General features: G+C 41.4%; 1 protein-coding gene across 1 annotated transcript in view; it reads right to left on the minus strand.

The window, feature by feature from the left end:
• Nucleotides 1-10,696: 10,696 nt before the first annotated feature.
• tlcd4b (TLC domain containing 4b) overlaps nt 10,697-17,500 on the minus strand; it is a 51,434-nt gene continuing 44,630 nt past the window's right edge. The window contains exons 5-7 of the mRNA XM_028599462.1: nt 13,480-13,574; nt 12,888-12,961; nt 10,697-11,607 (exon numbers count right to left, since the gene is read on the minus strand). Of these exons, the coding sequence (XP_028455263.1) occupies nt 11,250-11,607; nt 12,888-12,961; nt 13,480-13,574 (527 nt within the window). The 3' untranslated portion in view covers nt 10,697-11,249. The remainder of the gene's footprint in view (nt 11,608-12,887; nt 12,962-13,479; nt 13,575-17,500) is intronic.

Consider the following 17,500-nt stretch of genomic DNA (forward strand, 5'->3'; position numbering starts at 1 on the left):
TTGAAAGACAACAGTTTATCCCGCCCCCTCGGATTGAGCCCTGAAACAATGGGGAGTTCCCAGACCCAACATCTGGATGTGGGGCTGGCTGGTCAGGCTAATAAATAAAGTTTATTGACCATGAATTCCAAAAATAAGTGTAAAACTAATAAGTTGGTGTTAGTGTGACATGGTAGTGAAAGGAAGTGTAAAAAAGGAGGAAAAGGGGCCAAAAACATTGAAATAAATGCCAAAAAGGGTCACAAAGAAAGACACAAAAACGTCAGAAAAAGAGTTGATTTTCAGTTCTGATCGGGAGGAGGACAAGTGCACGACGACACCAGGGTTAACAACCTGTAAAGTCAAAATAAAAAGAGCCAACAAACCACTTTCTCTCGTCTTCAACTTTATTGAAGAGCAACACTTTCAAGTAAGTCTCAGCTTTCAGCACTACGATTACAGATCATTAGTGGTGGTCGATAGTAGACGACGACAATCAGTCACGAGCCAAAGCCGAGACCAGGACCCCCGAGAGGCCTGCGCCCGGCGTGGGCCACTTCACATTAAAATCTCCAGAAAAACCAAAAACAGGTTGCATTGCATTAAAGAGACAAAATAAAAACAGAGAAACTACACAACTCGCCCCACTGGCGAGTCATTCACAAGAAGAAAAAAAAACAAAAACAAGTTATTAGTTTTCAGTTTGTCTGCAATTTTTTTCCAGTCATCATTCTTAAAAATCATAATTATACAAATGTTGCATCCTCAAGACACTTAAATCCAATCTGTCTGATTTCACCTAAGATCAAACTTGACATCATATACTCATGAACAGAAATGGGGGCAAAAATGTGAGTAATGCCTAATGTACCGTGTGCTAATGTTCAGCAGACCGGAAGAGTTCACCGTTTGAGGAGAGACATCCACGCTGCCACCTTTTGGATTTCTAAGCTGCGTTTTGAGACAAAAACGATCTCCGTCCACACAAGAGTTTCAGCTCCAGTAGCAGAACTCATCTCCGTCTGACATCACATATCACATGACCGGTGACACACACACACTGGGCGTGTGCGTGCCGGTGTAAACAGGAAGCAGATTGTCTCACGTTACTCTGTGGTTGAAATCCCGGATGTAAAAGTTAAATCGACGATTAATCGTTAGTTGCAGCCCGAGTTCACAGCTCCGAGTTCAGGAGGTTCCCGTCAACGTTCGGTTCATCTTTAAGCACTAATGTAAAAAAAATAAATAAAAAAACATTGTTTGCATTCGCAGCTCGTCTTAATGCCACTAAAATCACTCCCCACCATATTCACAGAGAGACCTAATCCCCGCAGTCGGGCTCCCCGACAGACAGGGACCCTGTTCTGGATTATAATACTTGGCCGGATTAATCATTGTGCAGGCAGATTATAAAAGTTAAAATACAGTTTTAAATACTGTTACTGAAAGGTCTGGAAGCTACCTAACTGATAAGACAGACTGACCTATCAGACAGACAGACAGACAGATAGGCAGACAGACCTGTAACTGAAAGCTCTGAGATCTACCTAACTGATAAGACTGACTGAAGTGTGTCCTCGTCTCCAAATGTCTCCGTTTGTGTCCATCCAGACTACAAACCAACCCCGGAGATTTCAAACCAGAACGGGGGCAGCAGAGTTTCCAAAAGTTAAAGTTTTAGGGGCTCAGAGAGGCTGCAGCAGTGAGGACCCTGGGGAGTAAACCTAGCTGAAGATATTCCTCTTTAAACCAGAACCTAGTGGTGCGGAGGTCTCCTTAATCGGACCAGACTCTGAAGCAGCTCGGTCAGAAAGAAGAGGGGTCCTGTCATCCAGACGAGACCCCAAATAGGACCAAAACAGAGACTCAACTAGCACAGTGTGTGTCACACACACACACACACACACACACACACACACACACACACACACACACACACACACACACACACACACACACACACACACACACACACACACACACACACACACACACACACACACACACACACACACACACACACACACACACACACAAAAGGCCAAAAGTTAGGACCCACCTTCTCATTCAATGAGTTTCCTTTTTTATTTTCATGACTATTTACATTGTAGATTCTCACTGAAGGCATCAAAACTATGAATGAACACATATGGAATTATGTACTTAACAAAAAGTGTGAAATAACTGAAAACATGTCTTATATTTTAGATTCTTCAAAGTAGCCACCCTTTCCTTTTTTATTAATAAGGGAAATAATTCCACTAATGAACCCTGACAAAGCACACCTGTGAAGGTAAAACCATTTCAGGTGACTACCTCATGAAGCTCATTGAGAGAACACCAAGGGTTTGCAGAGTTATCAAAAAAAGCAAAGGGTGGCTACTTTGAAGAATCTAAAATATAAGACATGTTTTCAGTTATTTCACACTTTCTTGTTAAGTACATAATTCCATATGTGTTCATTCATAGTTTTGATGCCTTCAGTGAGAATCTACAATGTAAATGGTCATGAAAATAAAAAAGGAAACACACAACACACACACCACACACACACACACCTATTTAAATAAATCCATTATATAATGAATGTTGGCCTCCCAAAATAAACAAAGGCAATGTGGTTGTTCTAACCTGATACAACAGCAGCCTTCATTAGAAACCCATCAATCATTCCCCGGAGTTTGGGATACAGCGCAAATACGTTGAAATATATTCTGTAGAAAAACCCTCCCTGACAAATACAAAAACTCTCCACGGTACACGCGGGGACTCTCCGGTACGTTCGCTGCAAACGGTGAAGATAAGGAAGCACGAGTGGCAAGTTCCCAAATTCAAAAGGAGAAAACACTGTCAGCTGTTGGCAGTTCGCGAAATGGTCATGTTATTTAATCTATGGACACGTGTCCACAGGGTACGTGTTTTTGTTGTTTTTTTTTTCTCGTGGTGGCAGCTGATTGGACGAACGAGTCACATGGGGTTTGTTTTCTCCAGAAATTCAAAGCCAGACAGTCATGGGGGCTCGATCAGAATCTGATCTCATGTTGGACTAAAATAGTTCACCGAAAAAACGAAGAGAGAAATAGGCTGTGTGTCTGTGTGTGTTTATGTGTCTGTGTGTGTGTGTGTCTCTGTGTCTGTGTATATATGTGTGTGGTTGTAAGTCTGTCTCTGTGGGTCTGTCTGTGTCTCTGTGTCTCTCTGTGTCTGTCTGATTGGATGATCTACTTGGTGGGATCGAGCCTTTCATTCGCCATAAAAGAGCTCATCTTAACCCGGTAAGGTTACCAGAGAGAGGCTCGAGGCTCGATCCCACCAAGTAGATCATCCAATCATTGTGCAGAAGTATTCAAAGTCCTTCTTTTCGTCTATCGATTAGTTGTCAACGATTAAATTAATAGCAAAATACTTTGATAATTTATTAAAATCGGTTGGAGTCATTTTTATGAAAATAAAAGCAAAACTAGTGTCATGTCAGCATGTTAAATGTGAATATTGTTCTAGTGTCTTCTCTCCTCTGGGACAGGAAACTGAAGGAGAAAACAAGACATATGAGGACGTTTATCTTGGGCTTTTTTTAGACCAAACAACTCCTCTATAAATGGAGAAATTAAATCGACAGATTAAATAGAAGATGAAAATAATCGTTAGCTGCAGCCCGAGCTCACAACTCAGAGTTCAGGAGGTTCCCGTCAACGTTCGGTTTATCTTTAAGCATTAATGTCAAAACAAAAACATTCTTTGCATTGGGCCCGGATGCTGTGAGCTCGTCTTAATGCCACTAAAATCACTCCCCACCATATTCACAGAGAGACCAAATCCCTGCAGTCGGGAAAATCAACGCTAAACAGGCTCCCCGACAGACAGGGACCCTGTTCTGGATTATAATACTTGGCCGGATTAATCATTGTGCAGGCAGATTATAAAATGATATACAGACCATACATATGGAATACAGAGGAGATATAACATCAGAACGGCATGCAAATCCAAACCTGGCTGCATCACTTCCAGCGTTTGTGTGAAGGCACGAGATGCTGTAAGTCCAGGAGGGTCAAACTCAACTTCACTAGGGGCCACACTGGGAAAGGAGAATCCCACCAAGGGCCAGACATGGAGAGGTTATTTTCATGCTTTCATTTCAAAAAAGTCAAATATCGTTGACTGTATTATTCCATGTCTCATATAGTCTTCTCACTTACAGTTTGGTCTACATAAAGCCCTAAAAAAGGCAGCAACTAGTTCCTTAGAAATCAGAAAATTTAGCAAATCAATCAAAAGAAAGATCACATTTTAAAAGTCGACTCACAGCAACCTGTTTCCCAGCTTTAATTTAAAAAACTCTCGGCTTCTGGGGGAATTTATGGGAGTCTTAAAGCCGGCAAATCTGCCAAATTCTGCTCCAAGTGTCAGGTAATTGCAGTTTAAAAAACACTTTCCTGCGTTTTTTTGGTTCGGCGCACAACTAAGAGGTTCAAAATATATTGTGAACCCAAACTGATATACGGGCCGGATCTAAAGCCCACGGGCCTCGAGTTTAACACACTGCTGTAGCCCGTCCTCTGTGGCGACAGACAGAGCCGTTACATTTGGACGGAAATCTGATTAAAATGGGAGTTCTGCGGTTACGATTTTAATCCATTTTGAGTCCCCGGTGACACTAAATCGGTGGAGTCATTGATATTTTACATCTATGGGTGGAGTCCTCTTTTAATGAGAAAGGGAACCGAAGAACACAGCTCGTCCTTTGCAGATTCCTAGTCATTTCTAGTCGTTTTATAACCGGAGCTCTTTAAAAACGACGTCATCTTGTCGGCAATGTGCAGTTTCTCTCGATGTAACCAGTCCTGAGGCCGGTTACACGCTGGCTGCGTGGTGTCTCCGTGTTTATTTGGGGTTTCATGGTAACAGGTTAGAGCGTGCACACTGCCTACGAGAGACATACATGTCTCAGAAAACTTGTGCGCGCTAGAAATAGGACTGACGCCTAGTTTTCAGGTGACATGCAACCGTGTTGAAGTGTTTCCAGACAAAATAGAATAGGAAAAGATGTTTATATGTCATTTAGACACAAATACATATTAATAAATGACATGTTGATGTTTGAAAGTCTCGAGGTTTTGATATAAATGCAATGAAATTATCGATTTTCTAATATTGCACCGGTCGATCCAGAAGGAAATATTCTGGAGCCTATTTTGCCATCAGTACTGCCAGCGTTGTCTTTGCTGTAATCAGATCAGAATATGTTTATGTTTGTGGGAAACATCCATGTGTCCAGACAAGGCTATCAGCAGCAGCAGTAGTCAGACACAGAAAACACCACGCAGCCAGTGTGAAACCGGCCTAATTCTCATGTAGCAACAGTAGTGGATGGTAACATACTATCATTCTTTTCTTGCAGGTTTTTAATCGACTACATTTGGATGGAAACATGGCAAAAAATCTGGTTCTGCTGTAACGATTGTGACCCTTTTTAGTTGTTTTTTTTAAAAAGATAAAGCCATGAGTCGCCAGGGTTACAGGAGTGTGAAGTCTAAATCGGTGGAGTCCTCTTTTGAACAAAAAGGAAACCAAAGTGCACGGCTTGTAGGGCTGTGCAATTAATCGAAATGTAAATCGTGATTATGATTGGATGGTCCGAACGATCACAAATACAAAATAATCGAGAGAAACTATTACTTAGCTCTTTACGTTTTGCAAGTAAACTCTTATTTTCTCTCATGTTCTGAATGAAAAAATAAGTTTAAAATAGGAAAAGTATTAAGGCAACTTTTTCCACTGTTTTTTTAAGTTTAATAATTGCAACATCTTTCCAGAAGTCAATGAGTTAATTGTGTCAAATGATCGTGATTTCAATATCGACCGAAATAATCGGGATTATATTTTTTTCCATAACCGAGCAGCCCTAACAGCTCGTCCTGTCCTGTAGATTTCTAGTAGTTGTGACAAAGCAACATGGAAACATGGCGTGGTATCTCTGTCGGTCAGGAGCCACGATATCAGCTACGTAGTCGGTAGTGTTTGCCGACAGCAGACTGAACAGCAACACGAGTAGGGCTGACCTCGACTAAAGAACACCTTAGTCCACTAACACTTATAGGATTTTGTCGACTAATCGATGAGTTGATTTAATTGACAGAGCTGTGAGCTTTGAGAGGTGGTTAAGACTAGAAAAGCACAGTATAAATGTAGTTAATTAACCATCTGTTAAACTGAGTTTCTCCACAATTAATCCTGCAAAAGCACCACTTTAAATCTTGTGTTTACCATAAATGTGCTCAGAAGTTTCTTGGAAATAAGTAATTAAGTATGAATAAGCATAAAAAATGACTAATGGACTAAAGAAATCTTAGTCGACTAAGACCAAAACTACAGATTAGTCGACTAATAGACTAAGACCCTAGACGAGTTTACGAGTCGGTAAAAACCGAATAATGTCCAGCCGGCATTCGGAGAACTCGGCAACGTACGTTAATATTCTGTACAGACATGCAGGGAGGAGAAAGGAATCAAAAACACATGATCTCATCGTGAGGCTACATTTACATCTCTACGTTATGGCTTCAAAATCTATATCTTCTGCTACGTTTCCCCCTCTCATTCCCCCTGCTCTGGTGTTTCCCCATCTCATTCCCCCTGCTCTGGCGTGTCCAAGCCCCTAAACCGGAGACCTTTGGCAACGCTGACGCCAACGTTTCTCCATCCTGATTGGCTCTCATCGGTCACAACGTCTCGTTCTCTGAGACTTAAAGCTACTAACGTTAGCATGCCAACTACCAGCAGTTGTTGATGCCCAGTACACCAGGATGAGGATGATGAGATCGTGTTAGTTTAAACTGAGATCAGCTCTTCTACTGGAGATAAAAACCCTCGGTGCACCGAGACCACTTCTGGCTCAAAACTCAAACACTTAAAAACCAAAACGTAGCGCTGTAGATGCAGCCTGAGGCAGAAACACGGACTGTTCTGGAAGACTGACCCCCTTTTTTTTTAAATGCATCCATATTTAGATTAATCATCTATCTCGACTATCCACTAAAAGGCATCACAGAAATAAGTCACTCTTACCATGCTCTGTAGTGATAATTTACAGTTTATACAGGAATCAAAACCACATGCAGATATCGCCACTTCGCTGCTCACAGCGGCAGCCTTTTCTCACAGATATATCCAAATTAATTAGCTAGCAGAAACTTCTGAAAAATGCCATAATGCGTGCAATCATACAGCTGACATTCTGCACAAAAGAAAGAGCACCATGTCAGTTAGAGCTGCAAAGATTAATCGATTAGTTAACTGTTACATTAATCGCCATTAATTGGTTTTAGTCCATTTTAATGGAAAATAAAAGTAAAACTAGTGTTGTGTCAGCTTTTTAAATGTGAATATATTCTAGTGTCTTCTGTCCTCTGGGACAGGAAACTGAAGATCTTTGAGGATGTTTATCTTGGGCTTTTTGGGGAAACACTGATCCACATTTTTCACTATTTTCTGACATTTTAGAGACCGGACAACTAATCCATTTCATCCCGAACATAATCCACAGATTAATGAAAATAATCAGTTAGTGGAAGCTCTAATGTCAGTCGACACACACACACACACACACACACACACACACACACACAGTTCCACAAGGGTGTCTGTGTGTGTGTGTGTGTGTGTAAGCGTTTCCCACTCGTCTTCCAAAATTAAGTTCTCAGAGTCACTGAAAACAAAAGGAGATTAGTGAAAGTATAAAAAGGTGTTTCTCTAGAAAGATACTGACGGTAAACAGATTGGTGAGACGCTTAGAAGGAGACAGAGAGACAGACAGAGAGAGAGACAGAGAGACAGACAGAGAGAGAGACAGAGAGAGAGACAGAGAGACAGACAGAAAGAGAGAGAGAGACCGAGAAAGAGACAGAGAGAGAGAGACAGACAGAAAGAGAGAGAGACAGACAGAGAAAGAGACAGAGAGAGACAGAGACAGACAGAAAGAGAGAGAGACAGACCGAGAAAGAGACAGAGAGAGAGAGAGGGAGACAGAGAGAGACAGACAGACCGAGAGAGACAGACCGAGGAAAAGAGAGAGAGAGAGAACCTCTGAATCAGCGATATCACAACAGATAACATGTTAAAAGGCTAAAATCACTCTTTACCGTAGAAAGAACCAAAAAACACTTGATTAAGTGATAAAGGACGGGGCTCTGTAAGTCTCTGTAAGGTGGTGGTGGTGGTGGGGGGGGGTAGAACCAAAGCACTGAGGCTGGACAGTGGGTGGGGGTGGGGGGCAGATGGTTGTAATGGATGTACAATGAATGAGACCTGCAGCTCTGAGGGCCCAGCAGGGCCACAGCAGCGGAGGCAGGGCTGCACGATATGGCTGCAGCAAAGGCACTCGGAGACTTTAGCCGGTCCTTCCAGAAAAATGCTGAGTTTATTTGTGATTGTTGCGGGGAAAAAATCCTTGATTATGCGGCATGTTTTTATTAAAAAATGCGATGGAACATGCGGGATATTTATGCAATTTTATGCGATTAAATTGCAGGAACTTGCAACAACTGCAGTTTGATGAAAAAGAGAAAAAACAGTGAGCCCGTCCTGATCCGGCGAGCTCCAGTTTTCTCCTCCCAGATTAGTCTGGCATCTTGAGATAGAGAAAATTTGGAGCCGCTCGCCAAACTACCGACCAATCAGCGTTGCTTTTGAGGTGGGTTTAGGTGGTGATAGACAGATGGTTTATCCAATCAGCTAACCGGTATCTTCAGACAGTGGTCCAGGAACCTGAAATGGGGTCTTTTATTCTTTTATTCCTAAATTCTCGTTACACAAACGGCAAATCTCCTTTACCGACATGTTGCTAGCTTGCTGAGCTAACGAGCTATGCTTGGCCTGCAGCAGCAGCAGGGGTAGCCTGGCTCGTGGTTGTATTTTCATACGCTTCGTGGATCTGATTGGTTACTATAGGTGGTGATAGACCGATGGTTTATCCAATCAGCTAACCAGGATTTTCGCCCCTTTCCCAAAAGTTCTCCAACAGAAAGTTCCCAGATGGATATGCCGAGCTAATGGGAAGCGATCCATCTGGTGGAGTCAAGTTACACCCCCCCCCAACACTCTGCTTTTCGATGATGTTCACGTCGTGTAATTACATCACTTCATAACGTTCCCATGGCAACAGGAACGAAATATGGAGACTTTGGCTGATTATGCGTTGAATTATGCGATCGCATAATCGCGTTTTTCTGGAGGGACTGGTTAGTGTTCGTTGAAACAGAGCATCAGTAGAAAATTGCACTTTAAAAATCACTTTTTTTTGTGCTGCCGTTTAGGTTCATTTTGTTCAATAAAAGAATTTGGGAAATGATTTCCTTCTCAGCGTAGTGCTGCCAGGCCTGGAAAAGTTCTCACTTTATTATGTGAAAAGTTTATTGATATAACAAAGATATTTTCACGTTATTACAACATGCAAATTATCAAGTTATAAGACAATGTTTGTTATTACAATATACTATTCATCAGGTGGCAGCACTACACCTCTGTAGTTTTTAACTCAACGAGCAGTTTGTTGTATTTTAGCAGAATCCTGAAAGCAGCAGAATTGAGTACACTTTAATATCTGTTTATTTATCGCGAGTAATATCTCTATACATATCCGTTCAGTGATATTCGGCAATGTTGTCGCATGTCTTGCACATATCGTGCAGCCCTGGCGCACTGAATTCCCCGCAGACTTTTCCACAACTTAAAATAAACACTCAAAACGTGATCACATTATCATCCTGGATAGTCACTGAAAACTGTAAAAAAAAAAACACATCTGCAAAGTTTTTTTACCATTGGCTTTTCGGTGGAAAGGTTGGTGCGATCTATTAAAACAAAGTGTAATAAAGTGACGTACATGAAAAACGTGCAGTTACCGTTTTGGGGTCTGCTGCTCAGTGATGCCAACACACGGAATAGTTAATGAAAAGGCAAACGAAAAGAAATCATCCTGTGAGAAGCTCAGGATGTCTGAGAGCATCTTTCCTTCTCTCTCCTGCTCTTGGTTTTGTATTTTTAAACACACACACACACACACACACATATATATGTATATAATCCCAATGTGTACGGAGTTTGAAAGGGGCATGGCTGGTGATATAGGCAGGAGCCATTTGTTTGTTCCAAGGAGGCCACAGCAGGTGATACTGCAGAAGAGGCATTGTGGTGTTCTTTTCTGTCTCTTTGTTGTGAGGTCTGATGAGTTTAAGACAAGAGCCCTGTAGGTTCACAAACACTGTACGGGTCTGGCATGAGAGTATGGTGCTCTGCGGACCAGGTCTCCCCGACTGCGGACGGAGTACTGATGCCAGAAGAAGCCTCCAGTTTGGGAGTTTTTCGGGAGCAGAAGCCATGTGGAGATGGTGGTCGTCTGAAGGGGCTAAGCTCGGACTTGGTGACTCTCGCCTTCCTCCACAATTATTGCTTTTTTCCTGTCTTTCACAGGCACTTCACAGGATCGGGCTTTGGCTGAAGTTGAGCACGAGAGAAGGGGAGGGAAGGGGGGAGAGATGAGACGGAAAGGCGATGGAGAGATGGGAGTTGAAAAGTGTGCTTGTGAGCTCTGCTTTTTGTCACCGCGACTGAATCGCTAACACTGAGTCTGCAGAGGCCGGCTGGGGCCTTGAGTAGGGCTGGGCATCGAGAACCGATTCCTACTTGGAATCGGTTCAAAAATTACGATTCCATCTGAATCTTTTCTTTATTTGAATCGTTTGGTTTCAAATCTGATTATGGGGTTCCAGATTTAACATGTGCAAATTTGGGGTTTCCGTAGTGACCAGGAGCTTGTTGTGTTGCAGCCATGGAGCTCAGTAAGCGGAGCTCCGGCGGGGCTTTATTTTACGTTGAAAAAGCCCCGTCACACTGCAACCCACCTTTTCAATCAAAATAAAACATTCCTCTTATTTGTGAAATAAGCACGTGACCCGTTTCAACTCCACCCTCAAAGAATCAGAATCGAGAATCGATGAGAACCGGAATCAGAAGGAAGAATCGGGATCAGAAGTTAATATCCAAACGATGCCCAACCCTAGGCCTGAGTGAGACAAAGAGCAGCGTCTTTGTCTCGTGGGTCCTGAGGACGGTTAGCTCGATCCGCTAGCCAACTACAAGGGGCTGAGATTTCGGGGATTTGGAGGGAGGGACTCTGAGGCTACAGCGACAGAGAGAGGCTGCTGTCCAGCCTCCCTACCTGCGCGTGTCTGCGTCTACGTATCCGTTTGCTCTACGTCTCTTTCTGTTTTTTAGTCCGTGTGGTTGGTGGCGTGCTTCTCGTCCGACGGAGACTCCTTCTCGGCCGATTGCTTCGCCGGTGCTTTCCGAGCCCCGGCCCTCCCCTTCAGGACCTTGTAGCAGCCGCGGGCGATTTTATACATCCAGATAACGTTGAGGATATCCAGCGCGATGCAGGAGCTGATCCAGGCCACCTGGGCGGCCAAGCCCAGCCGCTCAAAGTCCGCGGTGCCGAACGTGGCGAAGACACTTCCCCAGTAGGACGGCATCACCGCGGTGCGCACCAGGAAGAACACCACGGCCATGGCGACTCCGTTTATCACCACCAACCGGTGCGAGCGTGGGTACTTTAATGCCTCGAAGAACCACCTGCCGGGAGAAGAGGAAGATCTGTCAGCCACAGGGTACAACCAGGGTCGGGTACCGTTTGGATCTTTTACGATTCCGAACCGGTACTTTTAAAACGATTCCGATTCTTAAACCGATTCTTGAAAAACTGAAAAATGACACAAAAGAAAGGCTTTTTATGGAGTTTTTTTTTTTTTTTTTTTTTTTATTGAAAATTATTTAAATTTAACAATATATTAACGTTTTAAAGTACTTAAATATATAATAAGTAAACCTAAGTCACCTAACACACAACTACAATAATTTAACACATAGTTATACTATTAACAAGTAACAACAAAATAAATGTTGAGTTGGTATGCCAACCAGCTTCAAACTTTAGCAGTTCTTTTGCAGAAAAATGACCATATTTGCCTCCTCTGGCAAAATACTACACCTCTCCTGACTTATGGCATGTCCTGCACTAGGGGTGGGAATCCCCAGAGGCCTCACGATACGATATCATCCCGATACTTATGTCACGATACGATATTATTGCGATTTTAAACATATTGCAATATTCTGCGATATATTGCAATATATTACCTTTTTTTTTTTTTAGAGAGAGAGAGAGAGAGAGAGAGAGAGAGAGAGATTCAGGAAATCATCACAGGTTGGAGTCAAACCCTGGACCTCTGAGTCGAGGCATGAACCTCTCAGTAAATGTGCGCCTGCTCTACCCACTGATCCAACCCGGCCACACTTTTTTTAAAGCCTCTGAACACCCACGCAGGTTGAAAATGGGAATTTATCAGGTCACAAATGTCTTATTTTAGTTATTCATTGTATTTTTTTTTTAGGGACCATGTACAACTGTTAGCATATATAATTTTGCTATTTGATGCATTGTACCAGAGTTAGCCTCAGGTTAATTTACTGTATTTATCTGCAGTCGCCAGGCAACAATTTAAATCCAACAGTAACAACATGACAACATCTAACAGAACAAGACACATCATAAAGCCTACATCGATATAATGCACACACACACACACACACACACACACACACACACACACACAAAAACCTGGAGGCTGCAGGGGAGTTACAGACACACACATAACTGGAGGCTGCAGGGGAGTAACAGTTGATTGGTTTTTAAATAAGGCCAAAGTTTTGATTGAATTTACTAGGTCACACATGTTTTCAACCAATAAGAAGGATGAGTTTGACCCATGTGCTTTAGGAGGAGGAGGAGGAAGACACTGGTATGAATCCCATAATATCCGATATGTTGATGAATGGAGGGATCAGTCACTCACCTTTGGTTCACAAATGGCGTGGACAACTCTGAGATGAGGCGAAAGTTGGCAAAGTAAGGAAGCACGCCTCGAGTCTGCAAAGACAGAGAGACACACACACACACACACACACACACACACACACACACACACACACACACACACACACACACACACACACACACACAATAATCCAGTGTCTCTAAATGGTAGGGCTGCTTGATAATGGAAAAAAAATATAATCACGATTATTTCGATCAATATTGAAATCACGATAAGTTAACACGATTGCTCGTTGATTTCTGGAAAGATGTTGCAACTATTGAACTTAAAAAACAAATGGAAAAAGTTAAATAAAATCAACCGTTACAAAAAATAACACATCTGTGAAATTTGCCTCAATACTTGTCCTATTTAAACTTTATTTTTTCAGTTTACTTGCAAAACGTTATGAGCTAAATAATAGTTTCTCTTTTAATCTCTTCTTGTGATCAATTGGAGCCAAAAAAATCACAATCACGATTACATTTCCATTAATTGCACAGCCCTACTAAATGGCTAAATCTAAAGTTTATACAGTGAGGGTCTGAAGGTTGAAGAGCGAGAGACTCACCAGCACATATCCGTATGCATAGAGCGCCGCCAAGTGGTGACAGACAAAAAAGCTGTCCCCCATAGTGCTCCAGTTACATGCTAGCAGAACCAGGTCTAAACAGAGGACAGGAGGACAGGTTGGTCAGAAAGCTGGGACATTTATACAGCGGTTGGACTGAGACAAGGATTACATAACTGCTTTTAACCCTTGTGTTGTCCTTGGGTCTAATTTGACTTATTTTCAAAAGATCTATAATCAAAGATATGGGATTCTTTCAATCAAACTGGCCCAAAAACAACATGGATGGTTCCACACACGAAACAGGCCGTAATTATGCATCAACATACGTTCTTCTGAGCTTAATTATTAGCTAAAGTAACTCATAATTTCTTTTAATATGCATGAGGTTTATTGAGCATGAATTCCAAACATAAGTGTAAAACTAGCAGTGATAAGTTGGGAACAAAAGAATCCCACTAAGGGCCAGACATGTCCATTTTTATTGACATGCTTTATTTAATCAAACAAGGTCAAACATCGGTATTATTGCATGTCTCGTATAGTCTTCTCACTTACAGCTTGGTCGACAAAAAGCCCCAAATGTAACTTAGGCACCAGAAAGGTGTCTGACGCTGCGCTGCTGTTGCTAGTCTTGTCTGGACACAGACAGTCTGGATGTTTCCCATAAATATAAATATATTCTGATCTGATTACAGCAAAGACAACAGCAGTACTGACGGTGAAATAGGCTCCAGAATATTTTCTTCTGGATTGACAGATGACATACAGTACAGGCCAAAAGTTTGGACCCACCTTCTCATTCAATGTGTTTCCTTTTTATTTTCATGACTATTTACATTGTAGATTCTCACTGAAGGCATCAAAACTATGAATGAACACATATGGAATTATGTACTTAACCAAAAAGTGTGAAATAACTGAAAACATGTCTTATATTTTAGATTCTTCAAAGTAGCCACCCTTTGGTTTTTTATTAATAAGGGAAATAATTCCACTAATGAACCCTGACAAAGCACACCTGTGAAGGTAAAACCATTTCAGGTGACTACCTCATAGGGATGGGCATCGTTTGGATTTTAACGATTCTGATTCCGATTCTCATCGATTCTCGATTCTGATTCTTTGAGGGTGGAGTTGAAACGGGTCACGTGCTTATTTCACAAATAAGAGGAAAGTTTTATTTTGATTCAAAAAGGTGGGTTGCAGTGTGACGGGGCTTTTTCAACGTAAAATAAAGCCCCACTAGAGCTCCGCTTACTGAGCTCCACGGCTGCAACACAACGAGCACCTGGTCACTACGGAAACGCAAAATTTGCGCATGTTAAATTGGAAAGTGATGATCGGATTTGAAACCAAATCCTCCAAAACGATTCCAATCGTTTCTCGATGCCCAACCCTACTATCTCATGAGGCTCATTGAGAGAACACCAAGGGTTTGCAGAGTTATCAAAAAAAGCAAAGGGTGGCTACTTTGAAGAATCTAAAATATAAGACATGTTTTCAGTTATTTCACACTTTTTTGTTAAGTACATAATTCCATATGTGTTCATTCATAGTTTTGATGCCTTCAGTGAGAATCTACAATGTAAATAGTCATGAAAATAAAGAAACTCATTGAATGAGAAGGTGGGTCCAAACGTTTGGCCTGTACTGTATTTAAATTACATTTAGAGGTCGACCGATAGTGGGTTTTACCGATACCGATAGCTAGTTTGGGCCGTATTTGCTGATAACCGATTAATCGACCGATAGTATTTAGAATTGATAATGGATAAAAACAAACATGACACCCAAAGTAAAACAGTGCTGAACTTTATTATAAAATAAAAACAAACTGTATTGAACCATGAAAACATGCTAAATGAAATAAATATATAAATATAAAAGACATGCATTCAAACTGAAACACACACAAAAAAAAAAGCATGTGCTCTCCGTGCAGCGCGCAGTAAAACATGTCGAAAATAAACAACACGAGGCATCAGTGATGGTTTTTATTTCTCCTCTAGAGGAGCTATTGTAACGCATGAGGCCAGCAGAGCCTTCTCAGCTCTGTGTACTGGGTAACGAATGACGGTATGGATTTTTGCCGATAACGATAGTTCCACCAATCAACTATCGGTGCCGATTAATCGGTCTACCTCTAATTACATTTATATCAAAACCTCGAGATGTCATTTATTAAAATGCATTTGTGTCTAAATGACATATAAACATCTTTTCCTATTCTATTTTGCCTGGAAACGCTTCCAACACACAACAACGCGTCGGTTCTAGGGTTTAATATTTTTCCCGAAAATGAGATGAATCAGATCCCGGGAAATAGACAGCCCATATTTCGGGAATCCCGGGAAATGGCTGAGAAATGGCTGTTTTTTTGGTTTGTTTTTAGCCCAATTAATCAATATCATTCAAATATGCGTTCCCAAAATACCAAACTGACATTTTTTATATTATTTTCTATCATTTTTAGGACTAAAGAACACAGTTTATGTCCATCATCAACACAGTTTGCAATAATCAATTCTGCTGCGACAATTATGAAATGCCAGGTGGGATGTCTGGGACTTGTCTTCTGAAAATCTAGGCAACCCTTATATAATCAATGTTTTATAGAAATCTATTATTTCTTTATTAGGGCAGGGCCAAACAAAATTAAAGAAAATGATCCTTAGAAATGTACAATTGCTTGCAGTGTGCACTGCAAAAAGACAGGCCTGTCTTTAATGAATGAATGTATTGAGCCTGTGTAATGATTTAATTAACTTCTTATTCTTTAATGAATGAATTAGGGCTGCAACTAACGATTATTTTAATAATCGATTATTTTTTCGATTAATCGATGAATCGGATAAAAAAAAAAGCATTAATTTACATCAACTCAATACATACATACTTATTGTTTTAGTTAATAGTTGTGTAAAGGTAAGTAACCCAAATAGCAGATACAGACAGACCGACAGACACACACACTTATGTTGTGTGTAAATTATTACCATCATTGTAGTAAGTGCAAGTTAAGTTCATTTATACGCCACACACTATTATATTTGTCAACAATAACTGATATGGGACAAAGCACATTATACATAACAGATTGAAGAATTAATGGGCCAAAAAAGGCGAGTGAATAAAACCGTGTCTTTAGTCTTGTAAACTATCCCCCTGCTTTATTACTGTTATTACCGAGCTAACGCTAGCTCGTCATGCTAGTCAGCTGGATAACGAGTAAACAGCAGCACCAGAAGAGCTACTGGAGGGACGGTACGTTCCTCCCTTCAGACCGGAACAGAAGGAGGATAGTGTAGTGACTTTACCCTGCTGTTGAACTCCCGTCCTCCTCATCAAGGACTCCAACAGGTTTACGTTTTAGGTGCCGACTCATCACCGTGGTGCGCCCGTGCCATGCCGTGTCGTGTTTCTGATTGATTTAGTGTGAAATGCTCCCACACCTCGGATGACTCGGTCGTATTGATTTCTCTGGCTCCGCCGAGTGTTTCAGAACAACGCACGGGTCTCCGGTCTCTCTCCGTACTTCCTCTACCCCCGCTCTGCTCCTTTTTCTTTCGCTCCGCTCTGCTCTCAACTCAAATTTTTTTTTTTTATCTCCACGACTAGGAGTCCTAATAGTTGCGCGACACAACAAATCGATAATGAAATTCGTTGCCAACTTTTTTAGTAATCGAATTTTATCGATTTTATCGATTCGTTGTTGCAGCCCTAGTATGAATGTATTGAGCCTGTGTAATGATTTAATGAACTTCTTCTTCTTTAGTGAATGAATGAATTGAGCCTGTGTAATGATTTAATGAACTTCTTCTTCTTCTTTAGTGAATGAATGTATTGAGCCTGTGTAATGATTTAATGAACTTCTTCTTCTTTAGTGAATGAATGAATGTATTGAGCCTGTGTAATGATTTAATGAACTTCTTCTTCTTTTTAGTGAATGAATGAATGTATTGAGCCTGTGTAATGATTTAATGAACTTCTTCTTCTTTAGTGAATGAATTATTGAGCC

The sequence above is a fragment of the Perca flavescens genome, chromosome 15, assembly GCF_004354835.1.
Source record: "Perca flavescens isolate YP-PL-M2 chromosome 15, PFLA_1.0, whole genome shotgun sequence".
NCBI lineage: Eukaryota > Metazoa > Chordata > Actinopteri > Perciformes > Percidae > Perca > Perca flavescens.